The 21,318-nt window shown below is 37.6% G+C and overlaps 1 protein-coding gene across 1 annotated transcript; it reads left to right on the top strand.

Annotated features, from left to right (window-relative positions):
- Positions 1-1,527: 1,527 nt before the first annotated feature.
- glb1 (galactosidase, beta 1) lies at positions 1,528-21,006 on the top strand. Its single transcript, XM_061984015.1, has 16 exons — positions 1,528-1,714; positions 3,599-3,768; positions 5,565-5,715; positions 10,122-10,182; positions 10,563-10,657; positions 11,565-11,745; positions 11,823-11,881; positions 11,966-12,087; positions 14,624-14,664; positions 14,740-14,852; positions 14,926-15,000; positions 15,065-15,154; positions 15,228-15,341; positions 16,665-16,796; positions 16,870-17,109; positions 20,297-21,006. The coding sequence occupies exons 1-16, from the start codon at positions 1,664-1,666 to the stop codon at positions 20,552-20,554; spliced, it is 1,953 nt and encodes a 650-aa protein (XP_061839999.1). The 5' UTR covers positions 1,528-1,663; the 3' UTR covers positions 20,555-21,006.
- Positions 21,007-21,318: the final 312 nt, after the last annotated feature.

The following is a 21,318-nucleotide window of genomic DNA, read 5'->3' as shown; positions in this document are numbered from 1 at the left end:
TGGATTGGCAACACTAAATTGGCCCTAGAGTGTGAATGTTGTCTGTCTATCTGTGTTGGCCCTGTAATGAGGAGGGGACTTGTCCATGGTGTACCCCGCCTTCCGCCCGAATGCAGCTGAGATTGGCTCCAGCACCCCCCGTAACCCCGAACGGGACAAATGGTAGAAAATGGATGGATGGATGGATAAATTAAAACATTCATGTGTTTTTAAATATGTCATAAATGTATTTTGTGTAAAAGTACAATTTATTTTGTTTAATGGTTTAATTATTTTAATAATTAATTATTGAATCATTTAAGTATATTACTGATTTCATTATGTCATGATTTAATGTTTGAATTATTTCATGGCCTTTCATGGATTTCAAAAACTCAGCCATCTAAGTGGGTAGTGTTGAAATAATTAAATCATTAATTACATTTTTAAATACTTTATTAAATGACTAAATGACAAAATGTACGTTTGCACTCAATAAATGAATCACACTGAAAGCAGCCGGGATAGGCTCCAGCCCCCCGTGACCCCGAAAGAGACAAGCGGTAGAAATGGATGGATAAGTATTCAGAAAAGTTTGTATTTGATTCCATTTACAATCACGTAATGACACACTTTATGAACTATTTTAAATATGTATTTGTTTAATATTGTTACTCAATTCGGAACGAAATAAAAAAATGGCATAGCTAAGTAATTTCTGAACCGTTAATAGTAAACAATTTGAAACATATTTATACCTTATAGACTACAACACACATATATTTTAGTGGCTACTTATTCAAGTACACTTGTGCAATTTAATATGATGTATTTAATCTATTTTGCTTCAAAAAAAAACAATTAAAATTAAATCCCTAATGCAAACATCCAACATATTGTTGAATGAATCCCTCTCTTACAGCTAAATGTATTATTCTTGTAATGATATACTTGTACAGTTTTATACAACTTGTACAGTTTTCATACAACTCTTCTGATTAGTCTCGTCTTAAGACCCACTTTTATTCTCTGGCTTTTAACGCTACGTGAGTTGTGTGGTCCTCTGTGTTTTTAAATTTGTATTTCTATTTATTGTTTTAATTAGTTTTATCCTTTAAAATCGTTTTTAATCATATTTATTTTTATATTGGTTTTATATGTATTTATTTTGTTTTTATTCAGTCATTAGTGGAGCTAATTAAGGATAGTGTTTGAATCTTGTTTTTAATATTTTTGTGCAGCACTTTGGAAACATTTAAATGTGCTATATAAGTAAAGTGGATTGGATTGGATTATATTGTTTCTAATGTTTGTGAATCTAAATACAAAGTTAACTACTCAAATCAGAAATATTATCATAAAATATATTCTGTTATATCTCCATACATAGTTATTCACGGTTTGTTGACGCTTTTCTTCCTCGTTGGTTTCAAAAGCTGCTCCTCGTTGTCTCACCAAAGCAACACTGCCACTCTTTGGATAACAAGCGTAATTACATGATATATATATTTTAAAAAAAAAACTAAATCACGTGATTTGACTTCCGCATCTCGACATGCAGCGTCAGACTTTCTTTAGCTAAATCTTAAACGGGTTCTTTTAAACTGCTTAAAAGCTGTTTGGATTTATAATTGTATGTAGTTTTACAAGAACCAGAAACAGTTTTTTTTGGCGAGGAGTCGTCATGTCTCTTGTGAGACTTGGAAGCTTCCTGCTGCTGCTCAATGGACTCTCAGTAAGAACTTGTGTTTACATGAATATTGCACCATAATAATGGCATCCATTCATCCATTTCCTACCGCTTGTCCCGTTCGGGGTAACTAAATTAATACATTTCAGATAGGGGTCCTTCAAAACTGGGCATAAACGGCTCGTGAAGGCTAATATTGTTGTCATTTCATGGATATTATATTTGTACTTACATATAACAATTAAAGGTGTTGAATAGGTTTATTTGTCATAATTTGCCATCATAAATGTAAAGTAGTTATGTCAGAATGTGTTAAAATACTTATTGGAAGACTTGTGTTAGCACAAAAGCCTGACTCAGGTCACGTGACAAGTCAGCTGAGATGCAATAATAAAAAGATACCAATAACCCGAAACTAGCCTCTTTTTTTTTTTAACTTGAAAATGTAATTTATAACCATGGAATTATTGTGTCACTTGTGAAAAATAACGACAAAAAAAACAAATATAAATATTTTGTAAAGATTAATTTTTAACAAAGTCTATGGTTTGTCAAACCGTTCATCTAATTGTAAAAATCCAATAAAGCACATGTAACCCTTTTTATTACCATGTTGACCAAACTGTGTTTTTCTGGGTCTGCGGGATAATCTAGTCCAGATTTCAGAATTTTTAAGTACAGTACAGTGCTTTTTAACCTTTGTTATAAATGTTATTTTATTTCCTTTTTTCATATAGTCATTTTTACAAAGTCAACTGAATGTAACGATAAACGGTGTATTGTTAAACCGCGGTAAAACTTCCCACAGTTAGTATTACCGTTTTAAATTGAAATAATCATAAAACCGTGATTAATAACACTTGGATAAACTCACGGAACCGGTGACAGTGCTCATGCACTGCAGAAGTAAATGCTAATATGAAAACAAGAGACATTAATGTTGTTCTACATTAAAAAATGGCATACCTCAATCTACACACATTACTGTCTGAACAACTAAAATATTCAATTGTGCACATTAAACCTACAGTCTTAGACAGAGAGATCGATCCCTACTCGAAGCAATATGACAACAGGAAGTGAACTTGCGTGACGTCACATAAGCCGCTGTGATGCACAACACACGTTTTATTCTTAATTTTTTAAATACCACTAAAAACCTTCACAAATTAAAACGGAAGCAGATAAACATAAATCCTGAATCAAATACGCAAGAAAAAATATTTTTTTGAGTAGCCAGAATAATATTATTATATAACTGCCAAGTGGCGATTTTATTGTATTTACATTTTTAAAATAAAACTTAGTTATAAGCCTGTAATGAGTACTTTATGAGCACAATCAACAATAATGAGGTAATTATGGTGACAATAACTGTGAAATGACATTTTCTGCTGTAGTTATAATCTTTAACAAAAACATTATAATTTGTATTTTTAATACATTTTTTCATACTTACATATTTCATACATATTTTTTTTTTTTTTTTTGTCATTATGCAGCAGTGAAAAATATAATAAATGGTAATGACATTTTATGTAACAATCAGGGAGGAGCCTCGCTGGCCAGGGTGGTGGAGACAACTCGCCCTGGAGGCGCGCTGGCTATCATGTCATGCATGTTTTTTTTTGGGGGGGGGGGGTTTTTACCTAGTCTGCTGTCCTTCTGGAACCTTCCATGAAAAGCGGCTTAAAGAAAATTGAAATTTTCTGTAAAGCAAATCAAAACAATGAGGAGTCTAATAATAATGACAATACTAATACAACTGTAATTTCTTTCAAACAAAATTACATGACCACGAATATTGTGTGTGTGTGTGTGTGGGGGGAAAAATGTCCCATAGAATCTCAATTTTAAGCAAAACAATTGAGATTTACATTTTTTGCATAATCATGCAGCCCTAATTTGTGTCAATAATTGTGTTTGCAGATCTCCGCCTCCCGTTCCTTCAGCGTGGACTATGAGAACGACTGTTTTCGCAAAGATGGAGAACCATTTCGCTACATCTCGGGCAGTATCCATTACAGCAGGATCCCCAGGGCCTACTGGAAGGACAGGCTACTCAAAATGTACATGGCGGGCCTGAACGCCATTCAGACGTATGTATACTCTTTGTTTTTCAATTCTGCTTATGGTAAAACAACATAACTGAGATTTCTTTGTGGAGTCATTTGGAATAAATTTTTCTAATAGGCAATTATGAAACTGTAAATAATCGTAACCAAGTAACGTTCTTGATTGTCACACAAGTGTAAAAATAAGTTAGCCTCTAAACATATTGCTGGGTATTGTGGCCAAAAAGCAACATTTTTATTTCATCTGACCACAGAACTTTCCTCCAGAAGGTCTTATCTTTGTCCATGTGATGTCAGATGAAACAACAATTAAGCTGTTTGGCCACAATACCCAGCAATATGTTTGGCAAGAAAAGGTGAGGCCTTTAATCTCAGGAACACCAGGCCTACCGTCAAGCATGGTGGTGGTAGTATTATGCTCAGGGCCTGTTTTGCTGCCAATGGAACTGGTGCTTTACAGAGAGTAAATGGAACAATGAAAAGGAGGATTACCTCCAAATTCTTCAGGACAACCTAAAATCATCAGCCCGGAGTTTGGGTCTTGGGCGCAGTTGAGTGTTCCAACTGGACAATGACCCCAAACACACGTCAAAAGTGGTTAAGGAATGGCTAAATCAGGCTAGAATTAAGCTTTTGGAATGGCCTTCCCAAAGTCCTGACTTAAACATGTGGACAATGCTGAAGAAACAAGTCCATGTCAGAAAACCAACAAATTTAGCTGAACTGCACCAATTTTGTCAAGAGGAGTGGTCAAAATTTCAACCAGAAGCTTGTGGATGGCTACCAAAAGCGCCTTATTGTAGTGAAACTTGCCAAGGGACATGTAAGCAAATATTAACATTGCTGTATGTATACTTTTGACCCAGCAGATTTGGTCACATTTTCAGTAGACTCATAATAAATTCATAAAAGAACCAAACTTCATGAATGTTTTTTGTGACCAACAAGTATGTGCTCCAATCACTCTATCACAAAAAAATAAGAGTTGTAGAAATCATTGGACACTCAAGACAGCCATGACATTATGTTCTTTACAGGTGCATGTGAACTTTTGATTTTTGATCAAAAGTTTACATACACTTGTAAAGAACATAATATATATATATATATATATATATATATATATATATATATATATTTATACACACATATATATACACATATATATATTTATATTTATTAGAGATGTCCGATAAGATTGGACTGCCAATATTATTGACCGATAAATGCTTTAAAATGTAATGTCGGAAATTATCGGTTTCAAAATGATCGGTATCGGTTTCAAAAAGTAACATTTATGACTTTCTAAAACGCCGCTGTGTACACAGACGTAGGGAGAAGTATAGAGCGCCAATAAACCTTAAAGGCACTGCCTTTGCGTGCCGGCCCAGTCACATAGTATCTACGGCTTTTCACACACACAAGTGAATGTAAGGCATACTTGGTCAACAGCCATACAGGTCACTTTTTTTTTTGAGGGTGGCCGTATAAACAACTTTAACACTGTTGCAAATATGCGCCACACTATGAACCCACACCAAACAAGAATGACAAACACATTTCGGGAGAACATCCGCACCGTAACACAACATAAACACAACAGAACAAATACCCAGAACTCCTTGCAGCACTAATTCTACCGGGACGCTACAATATACACCCCCCCGAATATCGGATATCGGCAAAAAAAAACATTATCGGACATCTCTAATATAGATATATACATATATATATATATATATATATATATATATATATATATATATATATATATACACACATATATTATTTTAAGATCATACAATCATTTCCTGTTGCAGGTACATTCCCTGGAACTTCCACGAGGAGTCTCCGGGTCAATATAATTTCAGCGGGGACAGAGATTTGGAACATTTCCTTCAGCTGGCTCAGGATATCGGACTACTCGTTATCCTACGGCCAGGCCCTTACATTTGTGCTGAGTGGGACATGGTGAGAGACGCTGACATTAAATAGATTTTGGGGGTGCACAGTATTAGTATTTTCAAGTCGATACAGATAACTTCCTGCTTCTCAAGACCGACACTGATAACAGATAACATATTTATATAAATGTTTTTTCATTCAGATTTACAGTGTAGTTAGCGCACACCTGGAGGTAAGAATAACTTAAACAAAGGTGCATTTGACTAACTCCTTGATTTGACTACTATGATAGTGCTATCCTCACATCCTTTAAATCAATAGTGAAGCTTATGTCCTTATGTCCATTTATCAGTGTGGCGATCACGTCATATTTTGCTAGCAAAGAAGTACAAACCGAAGCTCCAGGTGGTCTTCTGGCCGACTTGGTCCAGTATCTACAGCGATGGTGGGGGCCTAGCGTTTAGGACCTCCTACGAGGTAGGAGCGCTTGATTTGTTCACCCTAACCCACCATATTTTGCTTATTGGAGCGTTTTTTTTGTCAGTTTTTCGGATTTCGGAGTATCATATTTGTTGGTTTGACGTCATAACTCCTAATATTATCTGCCGGATAATTATAGTGCACCCCTAATGTATTGGATTTATCAGACACTCGCTCGTCACTTTATTTGGGGCACCTGCATAATGTAAAGAAATCCAGTGCAAAAGCTGCATCAAAAATCCACTTTTTTATTGTTTTGAGTTTCATGAGAGTCATCAAGCTTTGCTTTACATATGCAATGAGGAAACCTCAACATTTTCTAAATTAGGCACCACCCATCTGTCTTGCATATGTGGGTCAAATTTGGTAACAATAATCAAATATCTTTAGGTCTAGTTATTTTGTGAAGGACCCCCTAAAATAGCCAAAATTGACAATTTATCTATTTTTTTTTAAACATTTTGTTTATTGACATTTTTTGTTAACGGAAATAAAATACAATACAAATCAAATGTTCTTTGTTTCCCCCCAACAACAAAAAACTAAATAAATAAATAAGGTGACAAATATTGATACAAAGCCACGGACAACTGCACTTCCAAATGGCCCCAACATGGTGCAGCTATACACTAACGCAAACAAAAGGCTCATTAATCATCCATAATTCAACCACGAGGCCAAACTGGAGATCAGTCTACTTGAAATATTTTAAGAAAGCACCCCATCATCTTGAAATTTTACAGAACAACTATTCAATGTCAGCCTAATTTTCTCCAATTTAAGGAAATAAAGAATATCTGTGTTCCAGCGGGTGTGGTAAGGAGGCGCTGCAGCCTTCCAGTTAAGCGCAATAAGTCTTCTAGCCAACAACGGAGTGAATGCCACCAGATTCTTTTTGGATTTGCTGAGAGAAGATGACAGAGGGGCTACCTCTAATAGTCCACTTACTTAATTACCAAAGTATTAAACATTTCTGTCCAATAACTAAACATGGATAAACATATGTATTAAGTTAGCTGGAGACTGTTGGCACCGATCACACGATTCAGATATTCCGCCATACATCTTAGCTAGTCGAACCTTGCTATAATAAGTACGATGTAATAGCTTGCATTTGATGAGGATGTGTCTTGCAAAAAAAGAAGACATATGAACTCTACTTAAACTCTATGTCCAGCTATCCTCAGATAGTGTCACTCCTAAATACTCTCCCCAAAGTGACCTAATTGAATTTAGAGACTCAGGATAAATGGTAAATGGGTTATACTTGTATACATATTTGCCAACCTTGAGACCTCCGATTTCGGGAGGTGGGGGGTGGGGGTGGGGGGGGGGGGGCGTGGTTGGGGGTGTGGTTAAGATATATATATATATAAGAAATACTTGACTTTCAGTGAATTCTAGCTATATATATATATATATATATATATATATATATTATTACATATATATATATATATATATATATATATATATATATATATATATATATATATATATATATATATATATATATATATATATATATATATAAATAAATAAATAAAAGAAATACTTGAATTTCAGTGTTCATTTATTTACACATATACACACACATAACACTCATCTACTCATTGTTGAGTTAAGGGTTGAATTGTCCATCCTTGTTCTATTCTCTGTCACTATTTCAGAACACACACATTATAAAAATATACATTATTAAATCAATAAGAAAACGGGAGCTCTAATTTGGGAGTCTGAATTAGGATCAGAAGTTTCTCCATAAACAGTGCGCACTCACGTCGCCTTTTTGTATTGATTACTGCAGCTGTGCACTGGATTCATTCACAAATACAAACTACAACTCACAAACACTTTAGAGTTAGGCTCCACCATCAGAATGTGTACTTAAACTTATAAAGATCACATGGATATTATTCAAACTAACCTGTTATACAGGAGGAAAAAGCACACAGGACGTTTCAATTGTTCACAGACTGGTCGCGCTCATCAGAATGACAAGACACTTCCGGTCTGCAGGTGATAGCATTCAATTGGGAAGAAACGCCCTACTGCCCCCTACTGACCAATGTGAATACTGATAAATGTGTAATGACAGCTCCAAAAACGAATTCAAACCACAAAATAAAATAAATAAATCAACACAAAAATGTGACACATTATGGGTGGGTCACATATGCATGTACAGTAGATGGCAGTATTGTCCTGTTTAAAAGTATCACAACATTGCTGTTTACGGCAGACGAACTGCTTTACGGTAGACGAAAACTTGACTGCTGTTGTTGTGTGTTGTTACCGCGCTGGGAGGACGTTAATGAAACTGCCTAACAATAAACCCACATAAGAAACCAAGAACTCGCCCTCGATCATTAGCTGTTTATATTGTGGGAAAGCGGACGTGTGAACAGGCTGTCAACACGTCACTCAGATCCGCATGGAGCTGGAGGGGGCGTGGCCTCCAGCTCCGCCTGAATTTCGGGAGATTTTCGGGAGAAAATTTGTCCCGGGAGGTTTTCGGGAGAGGCGCTGAATTTCGTGAGTCTCCCGGAAAATCCGGGAGGGTTGGCAAGTATGCTTGTATAGCGCTTTTCTACCTTCAATGTACTCAAAGCGCTTTGACACTATTTCCACATTCACCCATTCACACACTGATGGCGGGAGCTGCCGTACAAGGCCCTAACCACTACCCATCAGGAGCAAGGGTGAAGTGTCTTGCCTAAGGACGCAATAAACGTGACTAGGTTGGTGGAAGCCGGGGACCGAACCAAGAACCCTCAGGTTGCTGGCACGGTCGCTCTCCCAACCAAGCCACACCGTGATAGGGTGTAAAAGAAAAATTTATTTATGACTAGATCTCATATATGAACACTATTTTTATCTATGTGGATAAAAAAGTGCAGTTACATCTTATTCAGGTGCCACCTTGCAAAATCCTTCGTGTTTGTGCGCGGGTGGTTTCCCCAAGATGCTGACGGAACTCCGGAGGCAGTAAGACAATGATTTATTTTTCATAAATCAGTCCAATTTTTTCCCCATAAATCAGTCCATAATACAAAAATGCAGGAAAAATACAAACAAACACAAGAAGAGCGTGCCGATTACACAGGGAGATAAGGCAGAAAACTAGCACTGGAAAGCTAACATAGAAACAGGACTCAAAGGAGTACTAACGTGTGGCGAAAGGCAGGAATAAATAGCTCTCTGATTAGTGCCCGGGAGCAGGTGAGCGTCCTGAACACTAATCAGAGGCAGGTGGAAATAATCAGCACCCATGGCAACAAAGAAACAAACCCATGGGTGCTGAAACAACTAAGAGAGTCTTAAACTAAAACAAAACATGATCCGGGCAATGGATCATCAATAATTGTTTATTTATTTTGTCCATAAGGGGCCATCTTGCACGATTTTCACATTTATTTTGATCTATTTATATTATTTTGTTTCTGCCATGATACTTTGTTTATAATGTTTGTGTTGTTTTCATGTGCACATTCAATTTCTACTTGAGGTTCATGAGACAGTGTTTTTATCTACGGTACAATGTTTCTCCTACAAAGATTATCATTTTGAGTTTTTTTGTTTTTTTTAAATAAAACTTGGTTAAAAGATTGTAGTATAAGTAGTTTTTGAAAATATTGAGCACATTTTAAAATGCCGCGATAATAATGATATCCGTGATCATTTTGGCCACAATAACGTCCTAAATTCACAATTTACAGATTTATACACTCACCAAAAAACGTATTCTAGTTTGGAGTTGGAGCTTTTCGGGCTGTCACTTACACACAGACAGGCGCGCACACCGGTAACCTGGAGTTTTATACTGTAGCTATGATACAAAGAGCCGCCGGAAAAAAGTGTCTCAAAGATTGTTATAAAGTTAGCAAGGAGTGATGGTGACGGTGATCATCAAACAACAGTTGAGAAATTCTGTGTTTTTAAAATATTTGTACACTGTATTTAACTAATAATACACATGTGTTTGCTACCAGGGTGGGCTGCCTGCCTGGCTTCTCCAGAAGAAAGACATTGTACTGCGGTCTTCAGATCCAGGTGAGAAGCCTGGAAAAGGATTCAGGGAACTTTATTGCCATACCAGCACACATGCGATGGCAGGAAATTTAGCGTATAGCATGTTCTATATGTTATAGTTAATTGAATGACTCTTACCATAATATGTTACGTTAACATACCAGGCACGTTCTCAGTTGGTTATTTATGCCTCATATAACGTACACTTATTCAGCCTGTTGTTCACTATTCTTTATTTATTTTAAATTGCCTTTCAAATGTCTATTCTTGTTGCTGGGTTTTATCAAATAAATTTCCCCAAAAAATGCGACTTATATATGTTTTTTTCCTTCTTTATTATGCATTTTCGGCCGGTGCGACTTATACTCCGAAAAATACGGTAATAACTTTTTCTATTTCAGACTACATAGCAGCGGTAGACAGCTGGATGGGGAAGCTCCTGCCAACGGTGAAGCCTTACCTCTATCAGAACGGCGGCCCCATCATCAGCGTGCAGGTAATGACATTTCTATGACTACTGTAGTACCTAATGAAGTATTTCATAAATTGTGTGCTAATGATGGACAATTAATGGCAAAATGGAGTGTAGTACTTGGTGTGGGGGGTAGCGGGGGGTGTATATTGTAGTGTCCCGGAAGAGTTAGTGCTGCAAGGGGTTCTGGGTATTTGTTCCCCCGAATTGTGTTTGTCATTCTTGTTTGGTGTGGGTTCACAGTGTGGCGCATATTTGTAACAGTGTTAAAGTTGTTTATACGGCCACCCTCAGTGTGACCTGTATGGCTGTTGACCAAGTATGCATTGCATTCACTTGTGTGTGTGAAAAGCCGTAGATATTATGTGACTAGGCCGGCACGCAAACGCAGTGCCTTTAAGATTTATTGGCGCTCTGTACTTCTCCCTACGTCCGTGTACACAGCGGCGTTTTAAAAAGTCATAAATTTTACTTTTTGAAACCGATACCGATATTACATTATAAAGCATTTATCGGTCGATAATATCGGCAGTCCGATATTATCGGACATCCTTAATCATAAGGTTAGTGTTTTTCATATTTACTATGAGTTCTCTGAGCTCTTTTTAACGTTCCACACTATAGAATAATACTACACTATGAATCGTGCTGATGTCATATCGGATTAATATTGGTAAGGGCCAATACCCTACGCCCCAATATCGGTATCGTATCGCAAGTGAAAAAGTTGTATCGGGACGTATGAAGTATCGACCTAGAACTGCAGACCTTCCACTATTCCGCAACTTCTCTGGGCGACATGATGCTGTGCATGAATTAGCCCATTTGGAAAATCTCCCATCTCTTTTTCCAAATACGTGTAAATGTCATCTTTCCCTATTGTCCGTCCAGGAAATGTGTTGAAATGCTTCACACACACTGTGTTGTTCAGGTGGAGAACGAGTACGGCAGCTACTTTGCCTGCGATTACAACTACATGCGCCACCTCTCCAGGCTCATGCGCTCCTACCTCGGCGAGGAGACGGTGCTCTTCACCACCGACGGCGGCGCGCTCGGCTTCCTCAAGTGTGGCCCTATTCAAGGCGTCTACGCCACCGTCGATTTTGGCGCGGGTTGGTTTTCGCTACGTTTTTATTACCATCACACATTTGAGTATAGTATGTGTCTATTTATGTTTTCTTCCACCTAGGTGCTAATGTGTCTGCAGCATTTAACGCGCAGCGATACGCTGAACCTCACGGACCTTTGGTAAGCATCCCTCTCGTTGCTGTCTCCTTTTTCTGTTGGTTCTTTACTCCATGACCCTCACCGGGTTGCTTCCATCCACACCAGGTGAACTCTGAATACTACACTGGTTGGTTGGACGTGTGGGGCTCGCCTCACTCTGTTGTTTCGACCACTAAAGTGGTCAAGACCCTCAATGAGATGCTGGCCATGGGGGCAAACGTCAACATGTAAGTTAGCCATTTTCTCTGAGGAGATGCTCACAACATTTTGGATTACACAGGTAGCCCTGACAATGAAGTTACAATATTACTCACAAAAAAATGACAATTATAGAATTTTTAAAATAAAACATTGAGACAAAAGATGTATTTTTTTTAGTATAAGGAACACATTTTATAGCAATTGTAATTTTACAGGAATTAAGTCATAATAAGTGACAATAAAGTTGTTTACAAAAAATAATAAAATACATTTTAAATTTTAGAGGTAAAAAATTATGTTCATAGAATAATGCCATATTTTTTCAATATTATTCCTCTAATATTTTTGTGATAAATTGATTATATAATATCACTACAATTGGACATTACATATTGTTTGTTATATTAGGGAAATGTGTGTTATTTAATTGTATTAAATATTATGAGAGTAAAGTTGTAGCTTTAAGAGAATTGCGTTACAGTAATAAAAGAATAACATATATTTTTTATTTGTTAAATTTTAACAATATTGTTGTAATTTTACAGGAATAATGTGATATAATTATGTGGAAAAAGTTAAACATTTTGTGAGAATAAACTCAATATGTTCAAAGCACAATGTAATCTCTTTACTGTCATTTTATAGGAATAAATAAAATGGATATAGTCTTAAGTGACAATAACGATATTGTTACATTAAATTTTGGGGGGAAATTATGAGCGTAAAGTTTCAGCTTTAAGAAAATAAAGTCATGATATTTAGAGAATAATGTCATATTTTTACAATTATAAAGTTATACATTTATAGGAATAACATTCTAGTATTATGACAAAATATGTACTTAACATGGATTAAATTGTGCAAGAATAAAGTCATAAGACTAAAAGAATAGCATCCTAATTTTATGATATATACATTTAAATTTTATGGGAATAAAGTGGTAATATCACATAAAAATAGGTGCAATTAAAAAAAAAAAATTACCGTATTTTTCGGAGTATAAGTCGCTCCGGAGTATAAGTCGCACCGGCCGAAAATGCATTATAAAGAAGGGAAAAAACATATAAGTCGCACTGGAGTATAAGTCGCATTTTTGGGGGAAATTTATTTTATAAAACCCAACACCAAGAATAGACATTTGAAAGGCAATTTAAAATAAAGAATAGTGAACAACAGGCTGAATAAGTGTACGTTATATGAGGCATAAATAACCAACTGAGAACGTGCCTGGTATATTAACGTAACATATCATGGTAAGAGTCATTCAAATAACTATAACATATAGAACATGCTATACGTTTACCAAACAATCTGTCACTCCTAATCGCTAAATCCCATGAAATCTTATACGTCTAGTCTCTTACGTGAATGAGCTAAATAATATCATTTGATATTTTATGGTAATGTGTTAATAATTTCACACATAAGTCGCTCCTGAGTATAAGTCGCACCCCCGGCCAAACTATGAAAAAAACTGCGACTTATAGTCCGAAAAATACGGTAATAATCGTTTCGCGGTAATATCACTTGAAAATAGGTGCAATTAAAAAAAATAATTAAATAATCATTTCGCAAGGGGTAATGTTATGACACAGCCGTGTAAATGTGCTAGAATTTTACAACAATACAGTCACAAAATTAACCCATGTTTTTTTTTAACATCAAAAGAATAACGCCCAATTTTTTCAATCATTTTTTATTTATTTAATAATTGGTGTAGTAAATTATTTTAAAAATGATGTGTAATGACAATTCAAGTAGACATTATACATTGTTATATTAGACAAAAGTGTGTTATTACAGTTTAATCAATGTTATGAGAGTAAAGTTGAAGCTGTTGAATTTTTTTTACAGTAATAAAATAAGTTACTGTAATAAAACAAGAACATTAAAATTTTACAACAGTAAAGTTCAAATTTCATAAGAATAATGTAATAATATTACATGGAAAAAGTTGTGCATTTTGTGAGAATCAACTTATTATAATAAAAAAACAAAGTAATAATGTTATTGTCATTTTATAGGAATAAGAAAATAGTCCGATGTGACAATAACGTTATTGTTATATGTAAAGATTTTGGCATTTTATGAGCGTGATGTTGTAGCTTTAAGAAAATAAAGTCATAATATTTCTAGAATAATGTCATAATTTTACAATTATACACATACATTTATAGGAAGAATTCTAGTTAAGATTAAAAGAATAACATTCTAATTTTACTATGTGTACATTAAAAGTTGATGGGAATAAAGTGGTAGTAAAAAAAAAAAAAAAAGGTGTAATAAAAAAAAGTAATAATTTCGCAGAGGGTCATGCTTTTGCTCGAAAGAAGATGTAATATCACAAAAAAGGTCATAAAATGATGTTTAAAAAGTAAATTTGTTTTGCATTAAGTCATAATTATAAGACAATAACTCTATCTTATGTGAGAATATATGTTAATCAATTAAGAATGTAATGGCAATAAACTGTGTGAGACTAAATTGAATCATAATTGCTGTACAATATACTGGAAGTGTTTGTCTATGCAGCCATGAAAACCAATCGTTGTGTCCTCACAGGTACATGTTTACAGGAGGGACCAACTTTGGATACTGGAATGGTCAGTAGACCGCAAAGAAAACTATTTTAATAAGAATAACTTCTCGGTGTCTGATTACAATTGGGTCTCCCCTAGGTGCCCTTGCGCCGTACAGTTCACAGCCTACCAGCTACGACTATGACGCTCCGCTCACTGAGGCAGGAGACCTCACGGAGAAGTACTTTTCCATCCGAGAGGTGATAAAAATGGTATGTACGAAAAAGAGAACATATACAGTGGACCATGTTTGGTTACTAATGCTGTATAACTGCTGTATAACAGTACCGCAAGATACCGGACGGGATAATACCACCATCCTCTCCAAAGTTTGCATATGGTGCTGTTAAAATGAAGCCGGTATGCACACAATCTTAACCTTAGGCTTTCTGTTTTCTTATTAGTAGGAGATTTTTTCCCACAGCTACAAACCGTGTCAGAAGCTTTAGAGTCTCTCTCCTTCTCTGGCCCGGTGGTGAGCACCTTCCCTCAGACGTTCACTGACCTCAACCAGGTATCTTTTACACTTTATTCACGTTATTATGTTGTCTTATTTTCTTAAATGGCCTCCTCGTCTTGTCTTGTAGGCATTTGGCTACATGCTGTACAGAACTGAGCTACCGGTAGACTGCAGCACGCCCACGCCGCTGTCCTCGCCGCTGAACGGGGTCCATGACCGAGCGTATGTGTCGGTTAATGGGGTGAGTCCAGCAGCACACGATGCGCGACTCGCTATTTCCCCCTGAGGTCGAAGGTGGTATTACGAGTTTGTTTATGATAGTACTGTACAGGTACCTCAGCTTGCGCTCTCCTCCATGTTTTGTTACGCTTTAAGTTGCTAACTTCACTATGAGCCCTGTATATTCCAGAGAACCAGTGTCCTCTACAGTGGACATTGGATTTTCATCTATTTATTTTGTCAGCGTTACAAGCGCGCTCTGCTGTTTTTAAAGATTGATTGATTGATTGATTGAAACTTTTATTAGTAGATTGCACAGTACAGTACATATTCCGTACAATTGACCACTAAATAGTAACACCCGAATAAGTTTTTCAACTTGTTTATTATCGGTATCGGTTTCAAAATTATCGTTATCGGTTTCAAAAAGTAAAATGTATGACTTTTTAAAACGCCGCTGTGTACACGGACGTAGGGAGAAGTACAGAGCGCCAATAAACCTTAAAGGCACTGCCTTTGCGTGCCGGCCCAGTCAAATAATATCTACGGCTTTTTACACACACAAGTGAATGCATGCATACTTGGTCAACAGCCATACAGGTCACACTGAGGGTGGCCGTATAAACAACTTTAACACTGTTAAAAGTATGCGCCACACTGTGAACCCACACCAAACAAGAATGACAAACACATTTCGGGAGAACATCCGCACCGTAACACAACATAAACACAACAGAACAAATACCCAGAACCCCTTGCAGCACTAACTCTTCCGGGACGCTACAATATACACCCCCAACCCCGCCCACCTCAACCTCCTCATGCTCTCTCAGGGAGAGCATGTCCCAAATTCCAAGCTGCTGTTTTGAGGCATGTTAAAAAAAATAATACACTTTGTGACTTCAATAATAAATATGGCAGTGCCATGTTGGCATTTTTTTCCATAACTTGAGTTGATTTATTTTGGAAAACCTTGTTACATTGTTTAATGCATCCAGCGGGGCATCACGACAAAATTAGGCATAATAATATGTTAATTCCACGACTGTATATATCGGTATCGGTTGATATCGAAATCGGTAATTAAGAGTTGGACAATATCGTAATATCGGCAAAAAAGCCATTATCGGACATCTCTAGTTGTGTGCAGTAAAACTGTTCATGAAGTCTTCTTCATCACCAAGAATATTTGAATGTCACTTTAAACATTGCTTACAGATAATAACAGATTAAGTGGATTTCCATTACTTTTCAACGGGGAAATAGCAAACGGCTTGAGCAGTGGGACTTTCCAAAATATAAAAAGTGTTGTGACATATTCATGCTGGTTGTTCTGTTTGTCAAGATGGCCGCCGGGATCCTTGAAAGAAACAAAGTCCTGTCCATTAATGTGACAGGACAAGCCGGGAGTCGGGTGGACGTGCTGGTGGAGAACATGGGCCGCATCAACTATGGGAAAAACATCAACGATTTCAAGGTTTTACCCTTGATTGAAAAATGGGAATCTTTAGAATCAAAGTAGAAAAAATCACTTTGTTGTCTTTGCACAGGGCCTCGTAGCCAACCTGACTTTGGCCAATGTTGTTCTAAAAAGATGGACCATGTACAGCCTCAGTATCGACCAAGCCATCGACCAGGGCGTCTTCTGGGACACAAACACCAATTCGGCTGACCCGCTTCCGCCTGCTTCACTGTCACTTCCTGCTTTCTACGGAGGAAGTTTCATCATTCCCGGCGGAATTCCGGACCTGCCTCAGGATACCTACATCCGCCTGCCCGGGTGGCGAAAGGTATGGCAACATTACGTCCAACAGTTGTCATTCTAATGCTATGTTCACACGAGAGATCAATTCCGATTTTTTCGCCCATATGCAACCTGTATCTGATTCTTTCATGTCTGTGTGAACAGTGCAATTCCGATTATCTTATATCCGACCCAGGCCGCTTACGAATGTGGATATGAATCGGATATACACTATATTGCCAAAAGTATTTGGCCACCTGCCTTGACTCACGTGAACTTGAAGTGCCATCCCATTCCTAACCCATAGGGTTCAATATGATGTCCGTCCTCCTTTTGCAGCTATTACAGCTTCAAGTCTTCTAAGAAGGCTGTCCACAAGGTTGCAGAGTGTGTTTATAGGAATGGCGAGTTCACACACTGATGTTGGTTGAGAAGGCCTGGCTCTCAGTCTCCGTTGTAATTCATCCCAAATGTGTTATATCGGGTTCAGGTCAGGACTCTGTGCAGGCCAGTCAAGTTCATCCACACCAGACTCTGTCATCCATGTCTTTATGGACCTTGCTGTGTGCACTGGTGCACAGTCATGTTGGAAGAGGAAGGGGCCCGCTCCAAACTGTTCCCACAAGGTTGGGAGCATGGAATTGTCCAAAATGTTTTGGTATCCTGGAGCATTCAAAGTTCCTTTCACTGGAACTAAGGGGCCAAGCCAATTCCTGAAAAACAACCCCACACCATAATTCCTCCTCCACCAAATTTCACACTCAGCACAATGCAGTCCAAAATGTAGCGTTCTCCTGGCAACCTCAAAACCCAGACTCGTCCATCAGATTGCCAGATGGGAATGCGTGATTCATCTAAGGCTGAAACGACGCGTCGACGTCATCGGTTACGTAAATACGTCGACGCCGTTTTTGTGCGTCGACGCGTCGCATATTTACGTCACACTACTGTCATGGCGGAGCGCAAAGCAGACGATGCGAGCGGTGCGAGCGAGGGGAAAAAAGCATGCCAAAAGTCGTCAAAAGTGTGGGAGTATTTCAATAAACGGCCTAATAATGTTGTTGTATGCACACTGTGTCGAGCGGAAATGGCCTATCATAGCAGCACAACGGCTATGAACAAACATTTGAAAAGAAAACACCCGACAGCGTTCTTGCCATCACCATCAACTAGTCAATCGTCCGCGTGAGTATACGTTGTCATCATTACACAAAAACATGAATGAGTCATTTGTATCTGCGTTGTAAATTCATAAACTAAAGCACCGTTTCGCTCTGAGACGTGCGTTTGGCGTGCCTGTTCAGTGTTTACAAAGACGCGCTCCTCTTTAACGCTGTGGAAAGGCGGGGCCGGCGAGCGGCGAGGCGGGGCGCGCCGGGAGCGACGCCGCAATCATCATCCAATCTCCTCTCGCTGAAGAAAAGGGGAGCAGCAGAGAGAGAGGGAAGAGAGACTGGAAGGAGCCAGAGTGAAGCTGATGTGGAGCGAGAGAGGAGAAGAGCCAGAGACAGAGGATGACGAGCGCGTGAGGAAGAGGAGCTGAAAAGCGAGGAAAGAAAGAGAAAAGAGTTGGAAGAGAAAAGACTTTGTGTAAAATTAAAAGATTGTAAACCTGGCAAAGCCGTCTGGCGTTCAGTCTGTCGGCCCTGAAAGAACACCACGGCACAAGACGTGTCACAAACGCTAACGTTAATTAGTTGTGCAAATACCTTTTACAACATTAACAGTTACATATACTATGTATAAACGAACAATTAACTTTCACTTTAATCATACTATCATTGTTGTGTTATTAAGCAAAATAAGCAATACTTTTACTTTTGTTGAAATGTTTACACTGTTACAGAATATTTCGTTTTGCACTTTTTTGTATTGGATGTTTATCTTTATTTTTGCACATTTTAGCAAATAAGCAATACTTTTACTTTTGTTGAAATGTTTACACTGTTGTTACAGAATATTTCCGTTTTGCACTTTTTTGTATTGGATGTTTATCTTTATTTTTGCACATTTTAAAGCAAAATAAGCAATACTTTTACTTTTGAAATGCTTATACTATTGCAGAATATTAAGATTTGCATTGGATGTTTACTTTTATATTTGCACATTAAAAAGCAAATAAGCTACTTTTAATTTTGTTAAATGTTAAAAGTTTTAAATGTTCACATTGTTACAGAATATTTTGTCATGTTGTTGTCAATGTTGACTGGCCATACTTTTTTTTTGTAAATAAAAGCCATGCCTTTTGAAAAAACTGGCCTACATTTATTTTTTCATCTTCATTTTAAATTAAAAAAAAATCGGTAAAAGGAAAAATAATCTATAGATTAATCGGGAAAAAAATCTATAGATTAACCGATTAATCGGAAAAAATCTATAGATTAATCGATAGAAAAATAATCGTTAGCTGCAGCCTTAGATTCATCACTCCAGGTGGCATCCTATGACAGTTCCACGCTGTAAATCACTGAGCTCCTGAGAGCGACTCATTCTTTCACAAATGTTTGTAGAAACTGTCTCCATGCCTAAGTGCTTGATTTTATACACCTGTGGATTAGGACGCCTGATTCTGATCATTTGGATGGGTGGCCAAATACTTTTGGCAATATAGTGTATATGCGATGCATCCTTAATGAGAACACTCCCGACCAGAATGTCATCAAAAAGTGATTAGCGTCATAATTATTCGCCAAAATGTGTTGTGTACCGGGAAAGGGAAGGAGACGACACCACGGCAGAGCTGCGGTTTACCAGGTTTATTGAAACCTTTGATGAGTGTGTCGGGTGTGTATGCTACTTCAAGTGAATGAGTGAAGACGATGTGTAGAATTAACAATGTAAATGTGACCAGGGTTGTTGTAAGTGCGTGTTGGATGAATCCCTTCATCAGTCCGGAGGGGCGAGGCAAAGAGGGCTGCTCACTGCTCCCCTCACCTCCCAGGGCGTGGAACAAGGGGATGGGTCGAATGCAGAGAGTAATTTCACCACCCATAACGTGTGTGTGACTATTAGTGGTACTTTAACTTTAACTTTAACTACTGCAGTATGTGCGATGCCATGATGTCATGTCCGCATGCGGGTCAGTTTGCATTCACATAAGAAATCCCTTTTTTTTTTGTCATGTGAACGGCCACTAAAAAGATCGAATTTGACCAAAAAAAATCCCAATTAGACATCCGACCCTGCAGTGTGGACGTAGCTTTAGTGTCACTGATCATGTCTTTACTTTTCAGGGGCAGGTTTGGATCAACGGCTTTAACCTGGGGCGCTACTGGCCTTCAAAGGGCCCTCAGGTGACTCTTTTTGTGCCCGCTACCATCCTCAGCACCGTCGCTCCCAACAACGTGACGGTCCTGGAGCTGGAAGCCGCTCCCTGCCTCTCCACCTCGTGCGTGGTGGAGTTTACCGCCACGCCTATTCTGAACGGAACAGTGACGCATCAGCCCACGCAGCGCTGGCCGATGTTTACACGGGATTTGTTCAGACTTTAAGGGAAGTAAACGCCTCACAATTTGCACTATAACACAAACCTCAAAATCACTCTCTTGTGGGATTGATGGTAAAAAAAAATATGCAGAAATACTTGATCACTTCATGACACTTTCACATGTTTTTATGAAATTATTTTGCCAAATGTTTCTGTTTTTTTTGTTTTTTTAATTGTGTTGATAATGCAAATGCATATCAGGGAAGCAAATGCATTTACAAACAAATGTTGGAAGCTCATTTGTGAAGCGTATGATTTTTAATAAAAATTTATTTTACACCAGCTTTATATGAGGAGTATTGACCCAAATGTGTCCAAACATTTTCTTCTGAAAAATCAAAAGATTTTGATATGTTTCACTTTCAAAACCAGTACTGTGTATAGATTTTTTCAAGAAAAAAACAGCCTGCATGTAAGCTTTCTGTTACTAGTGTCAACATTTCAATTACCGTATTTTTCGGACTATAAGTCGCAGTTTTTTTCATAGTTTGGCCAGGCTCCAGTGCGACTTATATATGTTTTTTCCCTTCTTTATTATGCATTTTCGGCAGGTGCGACTTATACTCCAGTGCGACTTATACGCCGAAAAATACGGTGCTCCTGTTTGCCCTTTTAATCCAGTTTTTTTTTTTTTAAGAGTAGTTTCAGAATGCCGTTAAAGAATTAGCTGCAGGCCGCAAATTGTCCCCGTGCCGCATTTTGGACATACAAGATTAAATGTGGTTGTGGACTACAGTATTTTTACAACCTTTAATGTGAAAATGTTAC

The sequence above is a fragment of the Nerophis lumbriciformis genome, linkage group LG25 (assembly GCF_033978685.3).
Source record: "Nerophis lumbriciformis linkage group LG25, RoL_Nlum_v2.1, whole genome shotgun sequence".
Taxonomy (NCBI): domain Eukaryota; kingdom Metazoa; phylum Chordata; class Actinopteri; order Syngnathiformes; family Syngnathidae; genus Nerophis; species Nerophis lumbriciformis.
This window is presented reverse-complemented; position numbering and strand designations above follow the sequence as displayed.

Coding starts and splice junctions, on each gene's coding strand:
- glb1 (XM_061984015.1), top strand. CDS start 1,664: ATGTCTCTTGTGAGACTTGGAAGCTTCCTGCTGCTGCTCAATGGACTC. Junction 11,882..11,965: donor CTGAACCTCACGGACCTTTG/GTAAGCATCCCT, acceptor CATCCACACCAG/GTGAACTCTGAATACTACAC. Junction 15,155..15,227: donor CGTTCACTGACCTCAACCAG/GTATCTTTTACA, acceptor CTTGTCTTGTAG/GCATTTGGCTACATGCTGTA.